The 24,768-nt window shown below is 42.3% G+C and overlaps 3 protein-coding genes across 4 annotated transcripts in view; 1 reads left to right on the top strand and 2 right to left on the bottom strand.

Annotated features, from left to right (window-relative positions):
- The window catches only part of cxcl12b (chemokine (C-X-C motif) ligand 12b (stromal cell-derived factor 1)), a 50,257-nt gene extending 41,844 nt beyond the window's left edge, over positions 1–8,413 (bottom strand). For both annotated transcript variants that reach the window (XM_077719084.1, XM_077719086.1), the window contains exon 1: positions 7,765–8,413. In XM_077719084.1, the coding sequence (XP_077575210.1) occupies positions 7,765–7,870 (106 nt within the window). In that variant the 5' untranslated portion in view covers positions 7,871–8,413. The remainder of the gene's footprint in view (positions 1–7,764) is intronic.
- A 9,168-nt stretch (positions 8,414–17,581) lies between these two features.
- LOC144197735 (general transcription factor II-I repeat domain-containing protein 2A-like) lies at positions 17,582–18,811 on the top strand. The gene is made up of 3 exons (XM_077718302.1): positions 17,582–18,301; positions 18,422–18,711; positions 18,806–18,811. Exons 1-3 carry the CDS (start codon positions 17,791–17,793, stop codon positions 18,809–18,811), a joined length of 807 nt encoding a protein of 268 aa, XP_077574428.1. The 5' UTR covers positions 17,582–17,790.
- Positions 18,746–20,288, bottom strand: LOC144198349 (general transcription factor II-I repeat domain-containing protein 2A-like). Its single transcript, XM_077719306.1, has 2 exons — positions 19,569–20,288; positions 18,746–19,448 (listed from the first exon to the last, which is right to left on the bottom strand). The coding sequence occupies exons 1-2, from the start codon at positions 20,077–20,079 to the stop codon at positions 18,946–18,948; spliced, it is 1,014 nt and encodes a 337-aa protein (XP_077575432.1). The 5' UTR covers positions 20,080–20,288; the 3' UTR covers positions 18,746–18,945.
- Positions 20,289–24,768: the final 4,480 nt, after the last annotated feature.

The raw sequence follows: 24,768 nt of genomic DNA, 5'->3' as shown, positions 1-24,768 counted from the left end.
TCTTTGTGGTTGGCAAGCATGATGATCTTTGTTTTGTCTGGAGCTGCTTGTTTGGCGGCCAAATCTGCTTTTGCATTTCCTACAGAAACGGTGTCTTTTGCTGAGGTGTGAGCTTTGCATTTGCATACTGCTATTTTGGAGGGTAGCAGTACAGCGGCTCAGAGGTCAGTGAGCAATTTGGCATGTTGAACTGGTCTTCCTGTTGATGTTTTCATGCCTCGTCGTGCCCACATGGCAGCAAAGATGTGTAATGTCGAGTGGGCGTATTGGCTGTCGGTCCAAATGGTCACTGCATTGTTTTTGAATAATTTACATGCTTCTGTCAATGCAATTAGTTCTGCTGCTTGTGCTGACAGGTTTCCTGTCAATCTTCCGCTTTTCAGGGTCTTTTGTTGTGTGACTACTGCATAGCCTGTGTTGGTGTTGCCTAGTTCATCTTTGCCTGAGGAACCATCTACAAACACTGCTTCTCCTTCTTGTAAGGGTGTTGTTGGGTTTATTCTGTATTACTATTATAAATATAGTTGTATTAAGTCATTTCTTTGTTAAATCATTCTCTTATTATTCTCAAAGTGTTGCAAGGTCACCAATAACCGCCAAGTCATCCTTAACCTGGACTGCCTGTTCCAGGATGTTTTTACAAACAATTCACCCAATCTGGGTCTTCGAGATTCGGTGGTCCCTTTTGTAACGAGGCCAGGGTCATTTGGCCAATAACAAGAATGTTGTTTCTGCCACGTTCATAACACTTGTGACGCACTTCGGGCTTCTTTATGTAATTGTTATATGATTGTTAGGTCAAATGAAGGCGTGATTGTTTTTGTTTTAATTCCTTAAAGCTGTACGCAAAATACTGTTCGGGAGGGATACTTTGGAAGATCGCCTCCCTTAAGGTTACTTATCCGTGATCCAATCTATTTAATTAAATGTCAATAATTGAATAAGATGTCTGCCTGCAGTTATTGATCATGACAAAGGGTAATTATTAATGAACCTATCAAGTGTGTCTAGCAATTCTCTTCTTGGTTTGCAGATTTCCTCGGTGGCTTCTGTGCAACTGTATGGTGTCCCATCTGTCTCCACTGGGAGGAGACTTGCAGGATTGAGAGTGCTGCATCTCTTGATGGTGAGATGGGGTTGGGACAATAGTACAGCTGTTAGGCCAAGATGTCTTGCTGGTGAGAGAAATGCCATCTTTGTTTGAGTCAAAAGAACATCTACTGAGTGTGTTAGTAGTAGAGTGGTGGGATGGAACAACACCAATTCGGCGGATGCTTGGACAGCCATTGCTGCGGAACACACTGCTTGGACACACTGGGGCAGGGCTCTGGCGACAGCATCAAGTTTCTTTGAGTAGTAGGCCACTGGTCGCATATGTGTACCATGTCGTTGGAGTAGGACGGATGTCATGAATCCGTCTTTGAAGTCCACTGTTTGGGTGAGCAGTTTCTTGTAGTCGGGTAGGCCCAAGGGGCCTGTGCTTGTGATGGTCTGTTTGGTTTGGGGGCATCAAGGATAGCTTGTTTCCGATCAGAGGTTAGTTTTCTTCCTTCTGCCGATATGATGTGACCTAAGAAAACTACTTTGGTCTGAGTCCACTGTAGTTTGGTCAGTGAGGCTTTGTTTTCTGTCTTTGCTAGGTGTTGACACAGTTTCACTGCATCTTCTTGATATTCTTCTTTGGTTGGACTGGCGATGAGAATGTCATCTACGTAAATCAAAATTTGAGTGGTTTCACTGTGTTCATCGAGGCTCAGACAGTTGTTGATTTCTTGAGAGAAAATGGTGGGGCTCTCTGCATAGCCTTGGGGTAGTCTCGTATAGGTGTATTTCTTTTGATTAAAGGTGAAACCGAACCATTGCTTAGATCAATTACTGTGAACCGTTTCTGTAGTGGCTTTAGCGCATTGAGTAGAGTGTGGGGGTCGGGGACGCAGGGGGCTCTCTGTTTTACTGCCTGATTTACAGCTCTTAAGTCGTGGACCATTCGCCAGGCCATGGTGTCTGCTTTCTTTACTGGAAAGATTGGTGTGTTACAAGTTACCTTGGGGGCTTCTATGAGCACTCCAGCTTTTACCATGTTCATGATTACTGGTGTGATTCCTTCTTTGGCATCAGGTTTGAGTGGGTATTGATTGATTCGTGGGCAATAGGTTGTTCTTGGTTCAATTGTTACTTCTGTGGCTGTGGTCATTAGGCCCACATCGTTTTTTGACGCTGACCACAGCTGACGTGGTATTTGATCTATGACATCTTTTAGTGCCAGGATCGTGGTTTCTTCCGGATGTCATGCATTTAGTTCGGTGTTGGGGACACATGTTGTCACCCAGTTTAGTTTTTTTCCTCCAGAACAAGTTTCCTGATAACATGATGCGTTTGAATCTTCCATCTTGACATGGGGTCCATGGGAGTCGTTGTTCGGACCATGTTACATCTCTTATCTTTGGTCCTCTGTCTTTCCATCTCCAGCCTGTTGGTTCTGCCAGTGAAATGTGGGGAATACCAGAGCTTTCATATGCGGTTAGTGCATGTGTGTCATCTGGGAAGACTACTGTGGCTGCCATCAATCCTGCCTGTTCGTTCCAAATTAGGTCTTTTATTTGGGCCCACATGATTGTCAATCGGGACCATTGATTAAAGAAGTCTCTGTCATCTTTGTTCGGGGCGAAGCAGGTGGTGGAGTGAAGTGGGTATGTGGTTTGAGGCACCCAATTTGAATTTGGTAGGATTTGTTCTGGTATCTGTTGGAGATTGTTTGTTACTGATGTTGGACCTTTTTGGTTGGGATCCAGACTGTAGAATGGGCGTGGTTTGTCTTTTCCTTCTAGTACTAACATCTGCATTGGTGTTTCTTGTCCTCTTTTTGTCACGACCATGCTAGAGCCTTAGACCATTAGTATAAGGCTCATGATTTTTATCAATTCTCGTCCGAGGACGTTTTCAGGACAACGAGGCACGTACACGAAAGTTTGATCTGGGTATTATGTTCCTTCTTCTTCAATAATGGTCAGTGGTTCGGTAAAGTATTGGATGGCTGGTTTACCTCCCACTCCTACGACCATTATTGTGCTTTTTGACAATTTGACATCTGTTGGTAGATCAGTGAGCACGGAGGATTGTGCTCCTGAATCCACAATTAATTTCAATGTTGTAGTAAATGGCCCTAAGCCTAGTTTTCTTACTGGTGGGTCAATAGAGGATATCTGGCTAAACAGGACTGGCAGGTCAAGCACCTCGACGAACGTTTTGGTGTCATCAGTGTATTTATCACTTAACCTTTCCTGCTGGCGTCATTCGGTTGGATGAGAGTGGTCAGATTCTGGGATCTCAAATTTTTGTTTGGAGCGGCAATCTCGGGCGTAGTGGCCGTACTTGCCACAGTTGTAGCACACATCCTGTCTGGTGGCTGGTCGGCCTCTCCTCTTCCGCGTCCACGTCCTCTTCTCCGATTTTGGTAGTAAATTGGTGCAGAAGGTGGAGGAGAGGCATGTTGGAGAAATGTGTACATGGCATTGATGCTTGATGATTGTGCTTTTTGTCTTTTTAGGTCTTCAGCGTGTGAGGCCCAAGCTATGAGATCATTCACCGGGGCAGTTCTCCAAGTGTGGTGATGTTTCTTGATGAAATTGACTGTGCCATCCACTAGTCAATCCAGGAATGTTGCTCGCAGCAATGTCTGGTATGTGCTTTGTGCCTCAGTGCTTTCTTCGATGCCACTATGTAGTTTCAGTACGTCTTGGAGGCGGTCCACATATTTTTTTGCATTTTCTCCAGATTCTTGGCGGCATTGGCAGACTTTAGTCAAATCAGGAGGTTTCTTGAACACTGCGATGTCTCTTTCTAAAAGAGTATTTAGGGCGTTGTCTAGTTCTTGGCCTGGTTGGTGGATCTGGCCTTGTTGGTTGGCTGGAGTAAAGGCTCCTTGGAATTTTCCGTTTCGATGTCCTGCGGTTAGACGTAGGACGCTTAGTAATTCATTGCCGTTGAGGTGGTAGGATCCATGTTCTCTAATTGCAGCTGCCCATTTTTCAACGTTAACTTCAATGGCGGGAACTGATGCGCATGCTGCTGCTTTTTTTTTTTCTTCAGTCCATGGGGGGTAGAGCAGTAAGGTAGGTGGCTACCATGGATATGCTGCTACCTGCTGGATGTCTGGGTATAATTTTGTTGTCGCAGCGATGTCTGAGTACAATTTTGTTGTTGCAGCGATGTCTGGGTATAATTTTGTTGTTGCGGAGGTGTCTGGGTATAATTTTGTTGTTGCAGCGATGTATGGGTATAATTTTGTTGTTGCAGCGATGTCTGGGTATAATTTTGTTGCTGCAGCGATGTCTGGGTATAATTTTGTTTTTGCAGCCAGGACGTCTGCTGTTGCTGTTGTGTTTGATCTTGTACGGCTTCCAATAGAAGAGAACGCTTCGTCCCCTAAGCTCGTGGAGGTGGAGTTTGGGAGGGAGGTAGACGGGGTAGGCGGTCCCCGCTGTTGGTTGACGTCTGCTTCCGCTTCTGGCTCATTTTGCTGCTGCACTGCGGCTGGTGCATTTCCGGCAATGTCTCTTCGTCTGGCTCCGGTCTCCTCCGTTGGTCTTCATTTGGTACACTTTTCTTTCTGTCTTTTCCAAAATGCTTTCTGCCATTATTTTACTGTGTTTTATCCACACTTCAACAGCACATAGTTGTGCTTCCAACTTTTCTACATTCTTTCCCTTCTTAATCTTCTTTGCTCTTTTCTCCACTAAACTTTTCTTAACTTCTTCTTTATTTCTGGCGTCTCTCAAAGACAGGTTAAAATCATACTTGGTCACCCATGATTCTAGATACTTGCACGCATTATCGTCAAAGGTTGCAATAAATTTAACATCCTGGTGTTCCTTTATCTCTTTTCTCAGTGACTGGCCCATTTTTTCTACTCCGGAGCGGGAGGCGGCTGGTGGTGTTTGGTTGGTATTTCCATGCACCTTCACTGTGGCAGGTCCTTCCATTTTGCTGGCGAACTCCAATGTATTTCTTGATGCCATTTCCATCGATAGCGACAGTTTGCATGTTTTTTTTAAAATGTCAAATCTTGCTCTGCAAGTAACCTTCTCTGAATAGCCTCCACACTCTATCCACTAACGAATCTGTCTCTCAGTGCTTCATCTAAATGAGTACCAAATTTGCAGTGGGTGGACAACTGCTTTAGTGCCACAACATAATCTGACACAGACTTGTTTGCCTTCTGATTCCTTTTTTGAAATTTGAATCGCTCCCCGATCACCAGCGGTTTCAGTTTGTATTGTGATGATATTTTTTTGCTTAATACCTCATACAAGAGGCTACCTGGCTTTTCTGGAACGCATAGTTTTTTTAGCAGAGTGTAAGCTTCGGCACCTATTATCGCCAGGAAAACGTTGGCTTGCTTACTATCCTCCACCTCGTTTATAATCATCCATTGCTCGAACCTCTCCACGTAGGAATCAAAGTCTTCTTTATCTTCTTTGTATTTGCCGAGATTTCCAATGAACCTGGCCATGGTGCCCCGCCGCCGTTACCTTGATAACTCTTGCTAATGCTAGTTTGCAACGTCCTGTTACCTTCGTGTAACGCCTTAGTTTCCACGTACCGAAACCGGCTTGAAAAGGATCCCATCCTCATCGCCACCGTAATAGCTTTGCAGTATAGATGATGGAGCCAACTTGCATGCGTGCCGTAGGCTAGTTTATTGACACTCACCGACAGCCTTTTATCACCTCAACATCCGAGTCACTCGGTAATACGTGATTACCATCAGGTGGCGATGGTTAAGATCACCGTTATAGTATCAATATATTACATTAGTCTAGTTTGTTGTGGAGGTGAACACCCAGGTACTTAAAATTCTCCACGATTTCATGTCTGTACCCTGGATGTTCACCTGCGTGGTCTGTTGAGGATTCCTCCGAAAGTCAAGGACCGTTTCCTTTGTCTTACTGATGGTGATGTAGAGGTGGTTTTGCCTACACCAGTCAAAAAAAGCTGTAAGGACTCCGCTGTACTCCAAGTCGTTCCCATCCGTCACTCGTCTAACAATAGAAATGTCGTCACAGAACTTTTGGAGGTGGCAGGTGTCTGTACTATGTTTGAAGTCTGATGTGTAGAGGGAGAAGAGGAGTGGGGAGAGCTCTGTGCCTTGTGGGGCCCCCACGCTGCAAGCTACCACATCAGACGACCCACTTCTTGTCTCCGGACTCTGAGTCTCTCTCACTGTTGCCTCCATGGCCCGAGATGGTCCTCAAGCTCCTTCAGGCCTCTTTGGTGTTGCCTCTCTGGAGTTGGTTCTCTAGCTTCCTCCTGTAGATGGTTTTTCCCTTCCTCATCTCTCTCTTCAGCTCCTTCCGGACCATTTTCAGACTCTCTTTCTCCCCCAAGCCCCCTTCTTCTTGTTCAGGAGGGCCCTTAGATCCCTGGTGACCCACAGCTAATTGTTGGAAAAACATAGGACCTTCCTGGAGGGTATAATGTTCTCAACACAGAAGTTAATTTAATCTGTGATGCAGTGGGTCACGCTGTCAATGTCTTTCCCATATGAATCGCACAGCACCTTCCAGTCAGTGGTCTCAAAACAGTCCCTCAGTACCATGCTGGTCTCCTCGGTCCATCTTTGTATGATCCTCATGGTAGGTTTTATTTTCCTCACCATAGGGATGTAGGTGAGGATCAGATGGACCAGGTTGTGGTCTGAACGGCCCAGTGGGGGCAGGGGGACTGAGCTGTATGCCTCCTTTGTGTTGACATACAGCAGGTCCAGAGTTTTTTGTTCCCTGGTGTGGCAGTTCACATCCTGAGTGAAGGTGGGGAGAGTAGAAGCCAAGTGATCATGGTTAAAATCACCAGAGATAAGGAGAGACTGGAGGTGTAAGCTTGCGAGCGACTGCCGCATCGCCCGAAGGAGGTACAGTGTTCCCTCACTTATCGCGGTTAATGGGAACCGGGACCACCCGCGATAAGTGAATTTCCGCGAAGTAGGGATTCCCCTTAAAAAATGCTTAATTTGAATTTAATTCCAAAAACAATACATATATATATATATATATATTATTTTACCCTCCTGTATACAGTACACCATATAGAATACGGGTAGAGAGAGTGAAATTCATGTTATAACAAAAAAAACTGTAAAATATGGTGTTTCAATGTAATATTTGTATTTTTTTGATTTATTTTTCCCCCAAAAATCCGCAAAGCTCTGAATCCGCGATAGCTGAACCGAAGTAGCGAGGGAACACTGTATATACGCAGTTGTTACGATAACGTGTGAGAACTCCTGGGCGATGTAAAACGGCTTGATGCTCTTGGGGCTACTGGCCAACACTTCAATAAACTCGAACACAGGAACACACACTGAGGCAGATAGAATGAAATTTAAAGAAGGGTCTACAGAGGCGGGGGAGAGCGTGACTGCTCTCCAAGCTCTTCTAAGCTATTTCCTGCCGAAAAGCTGCTTCAACAGTGTTTTTAATAGAGATAAGAAAAGTCATAAAAATGGGAGGCGTTAACACAAATGAAGGAGGTGGAGTACAAAGGTGTAGTGCACATTTTAACCAATAGGTGTAAATAAAATTCTATTCTAGTAACTTTTAATACATCAGAGTGCAAAAGGGTGCAAGACTAAATATAATAATACAATTCATATTTCACAGAGGAAAACAGCTACTAGCTCGATATCTCGAGTGCAAAGTTGCTCCTTCACAGTAATATGCCCGGGGCTGCACCATTTATGATTAAAAAAAACAGCTAGTCCCCCACCTTTCTTCCTACCGCTCTCCTCGGCATCTCTGTCCTCCATCACCAGCTGAAAGCCATCCAAGGAGACGAGAGAGTCTGGTGTTAGCTCATTCAGGCACGTCTTCATGAAGAAGATAATGCAGATTCTCCGATATTGTCGTTGTTATTTGGTAAGCGCCCTTAGCTCTTCCATCTTATTGGGGAGAGATCTTACGTTCCCCATAATAATAGATGGAATGCTGGGTCTGAAGCGTCGCTTTCTTCCCTGATATTTTCGTCTAGCTCTGCATCCTCTTCTTTCCTCTTTAATTTCGCGGGGAGGTCCAGGGGAATAGAGGTGGTGCGTAGCGGTAACAGCTGATCCCTCCTGTAAAACAGCGGAGGCATGTCTGAGTGCGTAAAAAAATATAATATCCAGAATTTGCAAAGATAAACTAAACGAATAGATCAAAGACTGCCTCTCGCACAGCTTTAGTCTTGGAGTAGAGTCTTGAAAGTAACGTTTTAAAACATTAAACTATGGAATATAATGTATAAAGTAAAGTAACAAGTTAAGTATTAAGAGACTGTGAAACGTAAAAATAAAGGGTAAAAAAGCTGTAAAAAAGCTGTAAAAATACAGAATACGAGTGAGGGTTTAGGGAGCTACTGCAACAAGCAGCCGCTTTGAACGGCGCCTATGATGTCAACAAACAGTTACATTTTTTTAGTTATTAGCTAAAGAACTAGCTACACTTCGGAGAGAAAGCAAATATTAGTATTTTTACTTAAATGATTTTGCTGTGATTAGACTGATTGTTATAAACACAAAATAAATCATGTCATGAAAAGTATCTGCAAGCTAAATTAATTAAGCCATTCATAGTTTATTAGATATTATTGTGTATTTTTTTAGCACAAAAGGAGAGTGAAAATTATTTTTCAGAAAGTGTAAGGTCGAAATTTCCACTATGAAATCAAACGAGAGTATTCAGTTTTGGTTTTATGCTGCTCATAAAGTATATGAAAGACACCAGATGGAATGATTATTTCCATCTGAATAAGAATTTTGTCAAATCCTGAATTTGTTTGAGGCCTTAGGCTAACTAAGCTTGTGCCTTCAAATAGAAAAGCTTCTGATTGACTAATCCAGTTTAGTTGGTGCCGCCCGTGGAGGAGAGAGTCTGGCATTCCACCAAATGCAACTCAATGGATGCTTCTCCAAACAAAAGACAAAATGGCTGCCCTCCTCCTCTTCTTCTTTCCTTCAACACAGCTTGAAAAGGACATTGATTTCAGCTCGTTTTTCATACATTTGTCAAGAGTAGGGTTTGCATCTGACACAGTAGCCATGGTTTCAAGACCTGTATAGTGCAAGACACAAGTTTACTGTATTCGTTTTGGATTGCAGAAGAAGGAGAGGTGCACAGGTCCTCTTTTTGTTCGCCAATTCATGTGTGTGAGATGGGTCTGTTAACGCAAGCTCAGAGCTCATTTCCCTCAGCAGGCAATATGAATGGATAGTAGTCAAAACTAATTCTTTAATTTGAGACTCTTTGAGTGGTCATGCTTTTTCCTTAACCTCAGATGAAGCTAGAACAAACAAAAGACTAAGTGGCCGAATGTCAGGTAAATGGACTATTTCCAATCATAATGTACTCTTCCGGAATCTTTTTGTTTGGTTTTATTCAGACACCATGGATAGGTTACATTTCAGGTCAATTACAATATATATATTTTACAATATGTGAAATGTATAGTATTTGTTTTTATTCATTTTTTTTCTCAGCTGACTTGGCTTCATATGTCTGTGGATAAGAATCCAATGTTCACCTTTTCTTGATTGATAATGCATGTGAACTTGTCAAATTCAAAAATCTTAACCTCAAAGGTTGCCACAAGCATGATGGGCAAGATTTCACCCTCACATGTTCAAAACAGATGTTTGATGAGCAATCTTCAACTTTCTTTTGCCACAAATCTTATTGTGTTTTGGAAATTGTTGCATTCACATGTAATATCTCGGGTGTGTAGCCTATTTAATGAAATATATTATATATTTTCCAGGATTTCCAAATCACTGTTTCTGTTTTTATTAATGTCTAACACTAAATCCCAATTTAGGGTTATGTCGATGTGACATGTTAACATGTATATCGACATTTGATTATTGATGCCTTGATGCAAATATCACTAGTTTTGAGCAGTTTCTCTGCTGGCCTAACAAATATCTGAATCATCTATTGTATTTCATCCATCAATACTTAGTAAATAATTCCAAATGGTCTCTTAGCTTCCTTTCATCCAGGAAGTGAATATTACCCCATTTTAGTGCAATCTTTGCCGTTTCACCATTGACTTTCATCGCTGTCTTTTCCCGGGAAAATCAACCCTCAGCCCGGTTGTAATGTCCGAAAAGCTCCAGTATTTGTATTTAATCATTAAATGCTGCTAGGAAGTGGATTTAACCTGTTGAAGGCATGATAGGTTCATTAATAATTACCCTTCTTTGTAATTATCAATAACTGCAGGCAGACATCTTATTCAATTATTGACATTTAATTAAATAGATTGGATCACAGATAAGAACCGTAAGGGAGGATGTCTTCAAAAGTATCCTCTCGGACAGTAATTTGCGTAGGGCTTTAAGGCCATGAATCAAAACAATTACAAGAATGTTGATTAATTCAACATCCATAAGCAAAAACAACATCTGTAACTATAATAACAATCAAGGTATTTTAACAATAACAGAACAGGAAACTAAAACCAACCCTCATTTGGATTAAAACAATCACGCCTTCATTTGAACTAACAATCATATAACAACTACATAAAGAAGCCCGAAGTGCGTCACGAGGTATGCACACTATACAAGTGTTACGGAAGTGGCAGATATCCCGAGTCCTTGCTGCCTCTCGATCAACAGCCCTCACAGCCCGACACTGGGTGAGATGTAGGATAAACAATCCTTGGATAAGAAGTCCACGTGAGAGTGGACCAGGCGGCTGTTTATGACCTCGAGCCAAACAATAGGAAGAATGACTTAGCAAAGAAATGAATTGCTGCACATATATGTATAATAGTAATACAGAATAAACCCAACAAGGCACTACAAGAAAATGCACGGACCGCCACTGATATCGCTATTCGATTATTGACGAATTGATGCATATAACTCCACCAAAAAAGGAGATTTTCTTCATATCAGTAAAGCTGGATTTGAGGACGCAACAACAAATCACTATTGTGATTAGTTCTCCCTGTGTTTCAAGCGAAAATGCAGGGTGCAGCCTTTGGAGGCACCGCTGGGATTGCTGTTCAGATGTCCAGTGTCCATGACCTGCTCACTTAATTCTGAGCCAGGTACAGCTATTGGCACACCATTATCACACCTGCCATAAGCAGGTGCATGTCAATGTTCCCTCTAATTTTTCATGTAAAACATGCTGTAAAAAACGCCAAAAATAAGAGCAGACAGAACTACTACCACTGGCTGCCGCGTAAACGGCGCCATCATGGGGAAAGGGAAAAAAAGTTTGGATTTTATTTACTGCGCGCCATATGATTGCTGCTGCGCAAAGAAGACGAGAATAGTGCGCAATCGCAAACCCAGCTTAGAGGGAACATTGGTAGGAACATTGTACAACCTGATGGTAAATAACCTACTGGAAATATGAGATTTTCTCAACGGAAAATTATTTATTTCATTAGTGACTCACATTATGAAGTACCTCTAAAGAGAAGATTTAGAGGAACTAGAGGATGAAGGCATGTCTGAATTGTTGGAACTGAAGGATAGAATATCAGATATGAAGTATAAAATGATTCAAACGGAAGACAGGGATGAAAATTTGGAGAGACTCCAATAACTTTGCCCCAGCTCCAAAATGCTGCGGACCCTCAGGGGTGTGTCTACCCAGGCCCAACCAAACTCATACTGGCGCAAGGACTTCAAAATTGCTGGCCAAATAGGTGAACCAGGCCAGAGGGATAAGCTGACATTCTCCAGCCTTGTTAATCAAATTGAAAATGGACTGAATAGGGGTTACCTAGATATGCAAATCATTGATGCTGTTAACAGGGTGATATGTTCACCAATAAGTATTCCCAAATTCACCTTTCAATAATGGAGGCATCTAAGATCATATCCTTTTATTCTTGCAAGAGAGAATCGATCCGCACGCGCCTCCGGTCAGATGATTCTGAAGATCCCGGTGTCACTTTCGCTAATATATTGATACAATTTAAACAACATGCATAACAGAAGTCTTAACATTATTCAGAGTCTCGAAAAGTCTCAGTTCTCCAAACTATTGTACGTCTGTCGAATCGTACCGAGAGAAAATTGATGAGGACCATCTTGAGAAGCCACATTTTCCAAAACAAATCCACAGTTCCCAAGAGCTTGTTGTAAACCCTCTTCAGACTTTGACGCTTCCCAAAACAATTTACCGTTCTCTTGCTGTGAACCATAGTCTCGAGAAGTCCAGGTGTGAAGGAGAATGGACCTCTAAAGGTGTTTTGGTTAACTTTGGAGTGAGAATTTCTTTTGCAAGAGATGTATTAAAATGGTATGATATGAATATATCATCGTCATTGTCGATCACTTTACACGTTTTGTCCAAGCATATGCCACCACCTCCAAGTCAGGATAGACTGCAGCAAACCTTATCTTCAATGACTTTGCCTTGAAGTTTGGGTTCCCCTTACGCAGCCACCATGATCAGGGAAGAGAATTTGAAAATCAATTGTTGGCACATTTGAAGAGACTCAGTGGCACGGCTGGACCGAGGACAACACCTTATCACCCGATGGGTAATTTTCAAGTGGTACAAATGAACAGGACATTGCTTCAGATGTTCAGAACACTGACTGAGACACAGAAATTGGAATTGGAAGGAGTCTTTGAAAAAGCTGGTGCATGCATACAACTGTACTTGTTGTGATGTGACAGGTTATTCACCATTTTACGCCAAGGCTTCCGTGGACATGCTCTTTGAACTGCGCAACAAGTTCGATAGAAATGGCCAGCAGCATTATGTGGAGAAATGGAGGCGGAGGATGAAGGAGACGTACACCATTGCAATCGAGATTGCACGGAAAGCTGCAAAATGAGGCAAAAAGCACTATGACACCAAAGTTAGAAGCGCCGTGCTACAACCAGGAGAGCGCATCCTGATAAAAACCTGACACCGAGAGGAGGACCTGGAAAACTCTGTGACTTCTGGGAAGATACAGTTCACACAGTGGTGAGGCGAATGGGATCTGACCTACCAATTTATGATGTCAGTCCAGAAAAAGGTAAAGGGCGTCCAGAGTTCTGCACAGAAATCTACTGATGTCCTGTGACCATTTAATGATAATAATCGGACATAGGCTTTGTCATCATTATTGACTCGACAAAAGCCTAATTGTCATCATATCCATATCTGTGTATGACGAAATTGGTAGTGCTTCTCCATAAGGTGTGCTTTCCTGTTGAGGCAACTCCAAAAGAAGAAAGAATTGACAAAAGTATGCAGAGAAACAAACAGCAGCCGGGATCTCATCTTCAAGAGTCAGACGAAGGCGGCGGGGATGAACATGACTTTCACTACGAGCCCTTCCATGTGCTAAATAAGAGAGATGCCCAAGGGATGGAGACTAAGCAGAGCCCACTGCCACTTGATGAGAGACTTGAAGTGAAGAGCCCTGCTTCCGGACCGTCATCTGTTTTGTGGGGAAGAGTGTGACATGTTAACGCGTATATCGATATTCGATTATTGATACCTTGATGGGCACACCACTAGTTTTGACTGGATGTATATCGGTATCATACTTTTTCATTGTTTGTTACTTATTTTGCTCGACTTTCAAGTTGTTGGCATGTCGGCCACACAGTTCTGGGGATGAGGCTTCGATCGCAGCTGGGTCCTGTGTGGACTTCGTATTTTTTTTATCCGGGGTTAGGCTTGTTTTCTCTAGGTACTCCAGTTTCTTCCTACATCCCAAAAACATGCAATATAGGCTGGTTAAACACTAAATTTCCCCTAGGTGTGAGTGTGAAGGTCAATAGTTGTCCGTCTCCTTGTGGCCTGCAAATGGCCAGCCACCGATTTGGGGTGTCCCCCACCTGGTGCCCATAGTTAGCTGGTTAGAGTCCAGCACCTCCACGATCCTTGTGAGGATAAGCAGTTCGGAAATGAATGAAAGGATAAAAACATTTGGAAAATCTAGTCTTTTTTTTAAAAAAAAAAGCAAAACAAAACAAAACGAAAAGGAAACAGATAAGGAAATATTCTCAATATATACACTCACTTTCAAGTTCTTGAACTTTGACTACACGCATTTTTTTTATTGAAAATTTATTTTAGCCAGGCCTCCAGTCCTAATAGACTCAAAATAATTGAACATGAAAATCTATTCTTATTAAATCTCCAGTGAATAAGGCTTGTTATGAAAATATTTAGATGTCTTGAATGGCCCACCATTGTTCCAGCAATGGGTGTTAATTCATTTTCTGCTCATTCTGATTCCTCTGGCTGTTTTTCATTTGTATTTTTTTATTTTTGGACTCCTTATTTTGCAACTGTCTAGTTCCAAATCCAAATTTTTGTTGTCTCACAAACTGAACCCATACTGGCCAGCCTCAAAATTCAAGATTGATGGCAACAAGGTATCATTAAAAGAAAAAAATGCATGCTTGTGAGCAGCGTGCTCTTTACCTCTTCATCCGCATGGAAAAAGTTTACTTCAGTTTTGGAGATAGTAGGTTGAAAGATACAAGTGAACCACAGATTCTGTTTTACCTTGCCTCTCTAACTGTCTCATGGTGACGAATGATTGAAGAGCTGCCGTCAAATTGACAAATTTCCTTGCCAAACACCAATGTCAAAGAAGCCAAGAGAGAAAAAAGGTACTAAATAAAAAAAAAAACAGGCTTACATGGCAGCCCTTAAAAGAACATCTCCCTTTACTGAGCATTTTAGTGCTGGAAAATTGAAAGTTGATTTGGCTGATTCTCTACGGTAATTTATGTGTAAAACTCACTCGAACCCATCAGATCGGAAGCTGTTTTTGGGATGTTAATTTCTTATGGCCTTGAAGCCTGAATGGGATGGACGTCTACCTCATCATCAGCAAATCTTTTGGTTATTGTGTGCTCACACATACATTGATTTCCTCAAAACAACACAAGCACTAATGGCGCACATGTGCTCACAATGTGTACCGCTGGCATTGTGAGGCAGTGAATAAATCCTGCTGTTATGAAGATGAGGTCATAACCATGACATACACTGGTCTTGCAGGTGCTATTCTAGTTCGACTTCTCCAAAAGAAAAAGTAGGTGAGTAGGTAGTGTGAGTGTTTATGCTGACTAAAAAATGTATTCATTGATAGATCTTTTTTAACAGAAAATTTCAGTTATTGAAATGTTCCCTTTTTAAAAACAAATTTAAATTTGTCTTTAATATATTTTGAGATATTTCAATTGAAAAGAAATTAGGTTGAAAGTAAAAAAGGATTGAACCTAAAGGCCATCATGTAGGTAGATGAGGAGATATTCACCATTTTGAGACAAAAACAACAACAAAAACAAAAAGATGATGCTATTGGTTGCAGTACAGTGGTACCTCGACATGCGAGCACCCCGAAATACGAGCAATTCGAGATACAAGCAAAATTTCGAGCAAATAATTATCCCTAGATACAAGACATATTTCGAGATACGAGAAAGCCAGGTGGCCAAGACATGAGAAGCTGTTTATCATTGTAGCGCACTGTCTTTTTTGCCACATCTCTTTCGTGTAAATCAGATATCTACAAGTACTGGGCCTTCAGTGGTTTTTTTTCCCGTCACCAGGAGCGAATGGCGGAGCAATCGCTAACACGCCGAGTATATATTACTTCTCGTTGGCAAGTGGTCATGCATTATCCTATTGTGAGGACATTTGTGTGCAAAATTTCGTAATGTTTTGAAGGGAATACAAAAGCAAACAGCCCATCGATAGTGAAAGTCAGGGTGGAGGCAGGGCAAATACAGCCAATCCGGGAGAAGAAAGGTATCAAACTTTAATACAAAATTTTAATTAAGTTTAGCGTAAGGTTAGATTAAATTTATTTTTGAGTGTGTCTGCATCGTAATCCAAGTTCATTCAAATTTGTTTATGTTATCATACGAGCGTGTTGCCGTGCAAAAAGCGCACCGCCTCTCTCCCCCCTTTGAAATCCGGATAATTTTAGTACTATTAAACACATTTTACCAATATTAAACCACTAGTTAAGTGTTACTTCGTTCAATTTACGAGAATATAGACATAATAGCCCATTCCTGGAACAAATTCAGCTCGTATCTCAAGCTACCACTGTTTTTTGATTAAGTAGAGGTTGGTCAGGGGTATACAATAGGATAGAAGCTGAATGTTGGCAGATTTTGAAAAAATCAACTGAAGATAACGCTTTGTCTTAGATCCCAATGTATTCTATAAAATAGATAAATGACCTACAATTCTTTCATTCATTCATTCATTCATTCTTTTTCTGAACCAATTTATCCTCATTAAGGTTGTACAGGGAAATGGAGCCTATCCCAGCTGGGTTCAGGCCAGACGCAGGGGACACCCTAAATGAGTGGCCAGCTGATTGCAGGGCACAAGAAAACGGACAACCATGCACACTCACACCTTGGGGCAATTTCGAGTGTCCAATCAGCGTACCGTGCATGTTTTTGGACAGTGGGAGGAGCCCAGAGTACCAGGAGGAAACCCACGCAGGCCCGGGGAGAACATGCAAACTCCAAACAAGTGGACCTGACCTGACCCAGGACCCCGGAGGTGTGAGGCCGACGTGGTAACCACTTGCTTCACCAGGCCACCCCACTTTAGACTTGCATGACAGATTAACAACAAAATGTACTTTTTATTTCGTGAGACTTTCTTTTCAAAATTGAATAAAAGGCCACTCATTACTACTAGTGTTTGATGTCATAGATCAGGGGTGGCCAACCCGCGGCTCGCGAGCCGCATGCGGCTCTTTGGCCGGTTTCATGCGGCTCTTACGTCCATATCAAAGTTTTTTTTTTTTTTTTTTTTTTTGCGTGACACCATGCTGACATCGCCCAGAAATTTCCAAAAGTGACTGAATTTCACAAGCACAAGTTGGCCACTTTGAAAAGTCAGGCAGAAAAGCAGACACATATTTTGCAAAAATTTACGAAGCACTCAGAGACGGTAACGCTTGTGTTTTATTTGTATTTGCGTGTGCGCTTCGCTTGAGTTCAATACGGTATTTTCGTCAAATGCGCATCTGCCTGGGATGAAAGTACGTACGTCAAAGTGTCCCAGATTTGAGTAAACAATTTGTGTCAAGCTCGCTCTCAAAATGGAAGGGAAAAAATGCACAGCAAAACGAAAATATGAAGATGAACACAGGACGTTTTTAACAGAGTGGGAGAGTTTATATTTTTTTGTTGAACGTAATGGCAAGCCATTCTGCCTTATATGCCAGGCGTCATTAGCGCATTTCAAAGCTTCAAATCTTCAGCGCCACTTCAGCTCACTCCATGCTGACATCGCCAAGAAATTTCCAAAAGGGACTGAACTTCACAAGCACAAGTTGGCCACTTTGAAAAGTCAGGCAGAAAAGCAGACACATATTTTGCAAAAATTTACAAAGCACTCAGAGACGGTAACGCTTGCATCGTATCAACTGGCTTGGAACATTGCACGGGCCAAAAAGCCATACAATGAAGGGGAGTTCATTAAAAAATGCCTCGGTGACGTTGTTGAAATCTTGTCTCCTGAAAACGACAAACTAAAACGAATGGTATCAGACGTCCAACTGTCCTGCCACACTGTTGAACACAGAATATCAGATATTAACACGTCTATTGAATCACAGTTGCACTCTGACCTACAAGCATGTGAGTATTTTAGTGTCGCATTGGATGAGAGTTGTGACATACAAGACAAGCCTCAGTTAGCAATATTTGTACGGTCTGTGTCAAACGATTGTTTGATCAAAGAAGAACTCCTTGATATTGTGCCATTAAAAGAAAGAACACGTGGCATAGACGTGAAAGAAACAATGATGGCTGCATTTGCGAAAGCAAATCTGCCAATAGCAAAACTAACTGCAATAGCCACGGATGGAGCGCCAGCCATGATCGGATCTGTTAACGGGCTGGTGGGGCTGTGCCAAGCTGACCAAACATTTCCCGGGTTTTGGAATTTCCACTGCATCATCCACAGGGAGCAACTCGTGTCTAAATCATTGAATTTAGACAACGTCATGAAGCCTGTGATGGAAATTGTCAACTACATCCGCACACATGCGCTTAACCACAGGCAATTCAAGAATCTCATCGCTGCACTGGACCAAGGGCTTCCAGGTGACTTGCCGCTGCACTGCACTGTGAGGTGGCTATCAAAAGGCCAGGTACTCTCTCGCTTCTTTGAGCTTTTGGATGCCGTGAAACTGTTCATGGAAGAGAAGGACAAGGACTATCCCGTGCTCTCGGACCTCGAGTGGATTATGGATCTGGCCTTTTTGGTCGACATGCTGTGTCACTTGGACAGACTGAACCTGACCTTGCAGGGTAAGTTAAAAATGCTGCCTGACCTGGTTCAAAGTGTGTTTGCGTTTGTCAACAAACTGAAGCTGTTCAAGGCGCATATTCAAAAGGGAGATTTAACGCATTTCCCCACTTTGCTAAAAGCCACTAGCGCCGCCTTGAATAAGCAAAGAGCCAGATATGCAACACTGGTTGAAAACCTGCACGAAAGCTTTGTGGCCCGGTTCCGTGATCTACAACTGAAAAGGCCACAGATTACGTTTCTCGTCGACCCATTTAATGCTGAGACGGACTGTCTGAAAGCCCTGCTGGTCACAGATGAGGCTGCGGCTGAGTTGGAGATGATCGATCTTTGTGAGGAGGATCAACTGAAACCTGCCTTAAGAGAAGGGACCATTAACCAGTCAGAGACCAAGAGCCACATTTTTTACTGTGTTACCGCAAAGAGCCACATCACACACATACCTTTGCTCAGCCAGATTTATTGTCACACACCAGCATAGTAATGACATAAATTGACTCCTACAGTACTAACAGCACTGGCCAGTCATTATAAACAATGAACATTGTGTGCACTGTCTCACACAGACAAACTCTCAGTTCAACCAAGTCCACAAAAAAAATAATAATAATTTACAACAGCGTTTTTCTTTTACTGTGCATGTTATTTAGTGCGACTTCTGGCATTCCTTGCCTTGAACAATCCTCTTCAAATCTGGCTTGTATTCTGTTGTTGCCACTCGAAGCAATTCTTTCACATGGGTGTCAGTCAGAACCGATCGATGCTTTGATTTCACGTGTTTTAGGGTAGAAAATACAGACTCGCAGACGTATGTTGACCCAAACATTGACAGTATCTTAAGCGGAGCCTGTTTAACATTGGGGTATTTTTCCATTGGCACACTTTTCCAGAACTCAATGGTCCCTTCTCTTAAGGCAGGTTTCAGTTGATCCTCCTCACAAAGATCGATCATCTCCAACTCAGCCGCAGCCTCATCTGTGACCAGCAGGGCTTTCAGACAGTCCGTCTCAGCATTAAATGGGTCGACGAGAAACGTAATCTGTGGCCTTTTCAGTTGTAGATCACGGAACCGGGCCACAAAGCTTTCGTGCAGGTTTTCAACCAGTGTTGCATATCTGGCTCTTTGCTTATTCAAGGCGGCGCTAGTGGCTTTTAGCAAAGTGGGGAAATGCGTTAAATCTCCCTTTTGAATATGCGCCTTGAACAGCTTCAGTTTGTTGACAAACGCAAACACACTTTGAACCAGGTCAGGCAGCATTTTTAACTTACCCTGCAAGGTCAGGTTCAGTCTGTCCAAGTGACACAGCATGTCGACCAAAAAGGCCAGATCCATAATCCACTCGAGGTCCGAGAGCACGGGATAGTCCTTGTCCTTCTCTTCCATGAACAGTTTCACGGCATCCAAAAGCTCAAAGAAGCGAGAGAGTACCTGGCCTTTTGATAGCCACCTCACAGTGCAGTGCAGCGGCAAGTCACCTGGAAGCCCTTGGTCCAGTGCAGCGATGAGATTCTTGAATTGCCTGTGGTTAAGCGCATGTGTGCGGATGTAGTTGACAATTTCCATCACAGGCTTCATGACGTTGTCTAAATTCAATGATTTAGACACGAGTTGCTCCCTGTGGATGATGCAGTGGAAATTCCAAAACCCGGGAAATGTTTGGTCAGCTTGGCACAGCCCCACCAGCCCGTTAACAGATCCGATCATGGCTGGCGCTCCATCCGTGGCTATTGCAGTTAGTTTTGCTATTGGCAGATTTGCTTTCGCAAATGCAGCCATCATTGTTTCTTTCACGTCTATGCCACGTGTTCTTTCTTTTAATGGCACAATATCAAGGAGTTCTTCTTTGATCAAACAATCGTTTGACACAGACCGTACAAATATTGCTAACTGAGGCTTGTCTTGTATGTCACAACTCTCATCCAATGCGACACTAAAATACTCACATGCTTGTAGGTCAGAGTGCAACTGTGATTCAATAGACGTGTTAATATCTGATATTCTGTGTTCAACAGTGTGGCAGGACAGTTGGACGTCTGATACCATTCGTTTTAGTTTGTCGTTTTCAGGAGACAAGATTTCAACAACGTCACCGAGGCATTTTTTAATGAACTCCCCTTCATTGTATGGCTTTTTGGCCCGTGCAATGTTCCAAGCCAGTTGATACGATGCAAGCGTTACCGTCTCTGAGTGCTTTGTAATTTTTTGCAAAATATGTGTCTGCTTTTCTGCCTGACTTTTCAAAGTGGCCAACTTGTGCTTGTGAAGTTCAGTCCCTTTTGGAAATTTCTTGGCGATGTCAGCATGGAGTGAGCTGAAGTGGCGCTGAAGATTTGAAGCTTTGAAATGCGCTAATGACGCCTGGCATATAAGGCAGAATGGCTTGCCATTACGTTCAACAAAAAAATATAAACTCTCCCACTCTGTTAAAAACGTCCTGTGTTCATCTTCATATTTTCGTTTTGCTGTGCATTTTTTCCCTTCCATTTTGAGAGCGAGCTTGACACAAATTGTTTACTCAAATCTGGGACACTTTGAGGTACGTACTTTCATCCCAGGCAGATGCGCATTTGACGAAAATACCGTATTGAACTCAAGCGAAGCGCACACGCAAATACAAATAAAACACAAGCGTTACCGTCTCTGAGTGCTTCGTAAATTTTTGCAAAATATGTGTCTGCTTTTCTGCCTGACTTTTCAAAGTGGCCAACTTGTGCTTGTGAAATTCAGTCACTTTTGGAAATTTCTGGGCGATGTCAGCATGGTGTCACGCAAAAAAAAAAAAAAAAAAAAAACTTTGATATGGACGTAAGAGCCGCATGAACCCGGCCAAAGAGCCGCATCCGTCTCGCGAGCCGCGGGTTGGCCACCCCTGGTGTAGAGTTTGCATGTTCTCCCTGGGCCTGCGTGGGTTTCCTTCGGGTATTCCGGTTTTCTCCCAAATCCCAAATCATGCATGTTAGGCTGATTGGACTTTAGGCAGTGGTGTGCAGTCAGGGCCTTCACGGCCTTCTCTGCCGGCCAAAGAAATATCTGAATTACAGCCTGATTTTAATTACATTTTGTCCATGAAAACGTATTAAATAATTTCAAAATGTCTGTTGGCTTCCTTTCATTACTTTCCGCCCTGGTTGGACTGCTTCCAGATGTGTGTTTTCATATTGAAGCATTTAACCAATCACATTTTCAGCCATTATTTGTTGCCAGGGTCAGAGGCCTTCACAATCAGTTCTGCTGGCTTTGCTGCATTAAACAAGCTAATCAATAAGACTGTTGACTTAACCTAACAGAATTCGATTTGGTGACACCAAGGCCATCTTGCAGGCGCAGGGTTACGTCATTGCCTTGTTGCAGGCGTAGGAATACGTCATCGCTTTCACCAACTATGATTGGCTAGTGATAAAGTGGACTAGCCAGAGCTAGCAAGCTGTATCTGAAGCGAGCTGCACAAGCAAATGTTGATTTGATAGCGGTTTTGTCAACCCGCAAAGGCAGAAGGAAGAGAAGAAATTGATTTGATTGCAGATTTCTTGTCAAAGCCATTTTCAAGACAGACTTTTCAAGAAAACAAAGCTGGCCATCATTAAGAAAGGTCGGACAACTCCAAAGTAAGCAAGCCTATCACAACCGGTAACCAACATTTTCAGCACTAAATCTAATAAAAACGTATGCCAGAAATTTGAGAAGACAGGCTTGACTTTCGGCATTAGCTTTGATGGCGATAGAAAAGAAGTAAAGAAAGGGGGACAGATATTTTGTACAGTTAAAAAGGATTTTTGGTGAGTAAAATATGGCTATATTCCTAAATAATATTTCAATTGTATGAAGTTGTTATTGATTATTTTTTTGTGTCGCAGCTGTAGCTGCAGTAGAGGTTTTATAGCCATAAAATCATTTTTGCTGAAGGCGTCACCAGGAAATGCATGGACCGCCACTGCCTTTAGTTTTGGGTGTGAGTGTGCATGAATTTTCGTCTGCTTGTCTCCTGCGATCGGCTGGCCACCAATTCAGGGTGTACCCCGCCTCTGGCCCGAAGTCAGCTGAGATAGGATCCAGCACCCCCCACGACCCTAATGAGGATAAAGCGGTTCAGAAAATGAGATTATATGGGTACTAGGTACTAATGTTAAGCTATTATCTGTAGTCAGGAGCAAAGTGCATAATGTTGTGTAAACAAGTGTTACACCCTGTATTTACGCTTGAAATACAGGGAGAAATCATCACAATAGGGACTTGTTGTTGCTTCCTCAATCCAACTTTTTTTACTGACACACGGCCAGCGAGGAGTATGATGAGTTTAACTTTCTCACCTGTGCTATATCATGGAGGTAACTGGGGCACTGACATGAACGTTTGACTGGCTCAGAATCTTTGAGAGAGAAATAGTCATTTGCAATCTGTCAATACAGCCAATTTCATTCTCTGAGATTGAGAAGGAGTGACAATCCTCTCCGCATTCTTTTCACTGCCGTATTTTCTTGATTATTTGGTGCACCTCATTTAAAGGCGCAGTAACAAGTACTATTTTTGTATTTGACACACAAGGCGCATCACACTAATTCACACAGCCAAACATGGCAAAACATACACCAACTTAAGCCTACACCAATTTAAACATACACCAATTTAAACATACACCATCTTAAACATACACCAGCTTAAACATACACCAGCTTAAACATTCACCATCTTAAAAATACACCAGTTTAAACATACACCAGCTTAAACATACACCAGTTTAAACATACACCACCTTAAAAGGTACCCGGGCAATCCGCCTAAAGACTTTTTGCCGACATTGCAGGTAAGTGTAATTGTGCTCGTGTTCCGTCCAGTGCTGTTTTTGGCAAGGTTTGGAACAACGCAATGTCTCTTTACAGGGTGGGCATTGTCTTAGCCCTCCCATTGAATCTCCACTGCCACAATGTATAAATAGTTGGGACTTTCTCCATTAATGGTTGACATTCGTCCTGCAGGGGCAACCATTAGCCGTTTAAAGGGGCTTTTCTGACAATTCGGATTTTACATCCAGCTTGGAAATGTTCACCACTCACACACCGATAACAGGGTGTGCACTGTACACAGACTGCTGGTTTGAATAAACATCATGAAACGCATTAAGTGTTTAAACAAATGTAAATGGGGAAACACTGGAAAAGATGGATAAGTGGTAGAAGTGAACACCTGTGAGCAGCTTGCTTAGAAACAGGAAAATTAGTATTGAAATAATAACAATATTCCAATTGTGTTTTCAACATGCATGGAAAAGTGGTTGTAGTATAAAAATGCAAAATTGCATTTGGAGCCCAAACAAAACATGACAGTGTTATGATGAAGAATACCAAGTAGGAGCTTTGCAGTCCACTTATAAGTGATTGTTTTTCTTTCTTTTCAACATTATTGTTCTCTGGGTAAATATGGTCTCGTTTGTCATCTACAAGCAGAGGTGCCCAGCTTCCCCAGTGCCACCTGCTTGTTTTTGACCAAAAGACAGTTGTTGCGCTATAAAGAATAAATATCTTTTGAAAAATGGGTTAGATGAGAAATTAAAATTTCAGTTACACGCGTAGCACACCAAACATTTGTATACAGTGATGTACAGGCATGATACGGAAGCTCAGCACTTCAATTTAATCAAGCATAATGTACAGATATGATATGAGAAGCAATTCAGCAGTTGATTTCAATCAGGCGAAAGCGTCAGTAGGATACTGTAAGATAAGACAAACTCTCTTTGCAATTGCTTGTTTATATTGTATTAGTTTCGTAACATCATCGTAGTCATCCTTATGGGTGACATGTCAGCATAAACACCCAACTGTCTGACTGAATAATCAATCCTAGTCTTGTGATTGGGTTGACATGTCAGCACAAATACTTAACAGTCCGACACTGACCAATTACTTTTTGCCCTGCAAATAACTGAAATGTATCTGTCCAAAGTCCTGGTGACAACTGTCCGTTTTGCCTGTATTTAAGACACACTCACTGGTCATTCGACTAGAGTTGCAGGAACATCGCGCTGAACAGGACTCCACTGTAAGAGCTCTCACTGTCCACTTTGCAGTCTGGTAATAAACCTATTTCCTATTTAAATTGATCTCACTCTCTCTTGGCCCGCTCCTGAAGTTATATTTTCAGACCTAACAGATACCAAAATAAAGTAGCACACAATAGCAGTTTGAGGAATATGTAGAAATAGAATTCTCATTCTTGGGGATCCTGAAAAGAAAACAGGAATATTCTGGAGAGAGCTAAAGTTAAAATGAAGTTTATCTTCCATAAACCAAGACAGCAGCACTCACACAGTCAGCCTAACCACATTGGAAACAATAACCACCAACACAAATTACCCAAATCAACCTAGAGGCAGCAACACTTTTAATGAACGTTTACAATCATTTGATTGTGTTAACGGCAACCATCAACTTGCACCCATAACTCTGCATCCATGCCCTATTTACAAAGCAC

The sequence above is a fragment of the Stigmatopora nigra genome, chromosome 6, assembly GCF_051989575.1.
Source record: "Stigmatopora nigra isolate UIUO_SnigA chromosome 6, RoL_Snig_1.1, whole genome shotgun sequence".
Lineage (NCBI taxonomy): Eukaryota > Metazoa > Chordata > Actinopteri > Syngnathiformes > Syngnathidae > Stigmatopora > Stigmatopora nigra.
Note: the sequence above shows the minus strand (reverse complement) of the source record. Positions and strands in the feature narration are given on the sequence as shown.

Excerpts from the sequence above, each read along its gene's own strand:
- LOC144197735 (XM_077718302.1), top strand. The coding sequence starts at position 17,791 with ATGATGGCTGCATTTGCGAAAGCAAATCTGCCAATAGCAAAACTAACT. Across the intron at positions 18,302-18,421 it reads ACTGAACCTGACCTTGCAGG|CCACTAGCGCCGCCTTGAAT; the intron begins GTAAGTTAAAAA and ends CTTTGCTAAAAG.
- LOC144198349 (XM_077719306.1), bottom strand. The coding sequence starts at position 20,079 with ATGATGGCTGCATTTGCGAAAGCAAATCTGCCAATAGCAAAACTAACT. Across the intron at positions 19,449-19,568 it reads ACTGAACCTGACCTTGCAGG|CCACTAGCGCCGCCTTGAAT; the intron begins GTAAGTTAAAAA and ends CTTTGCTAAAAG.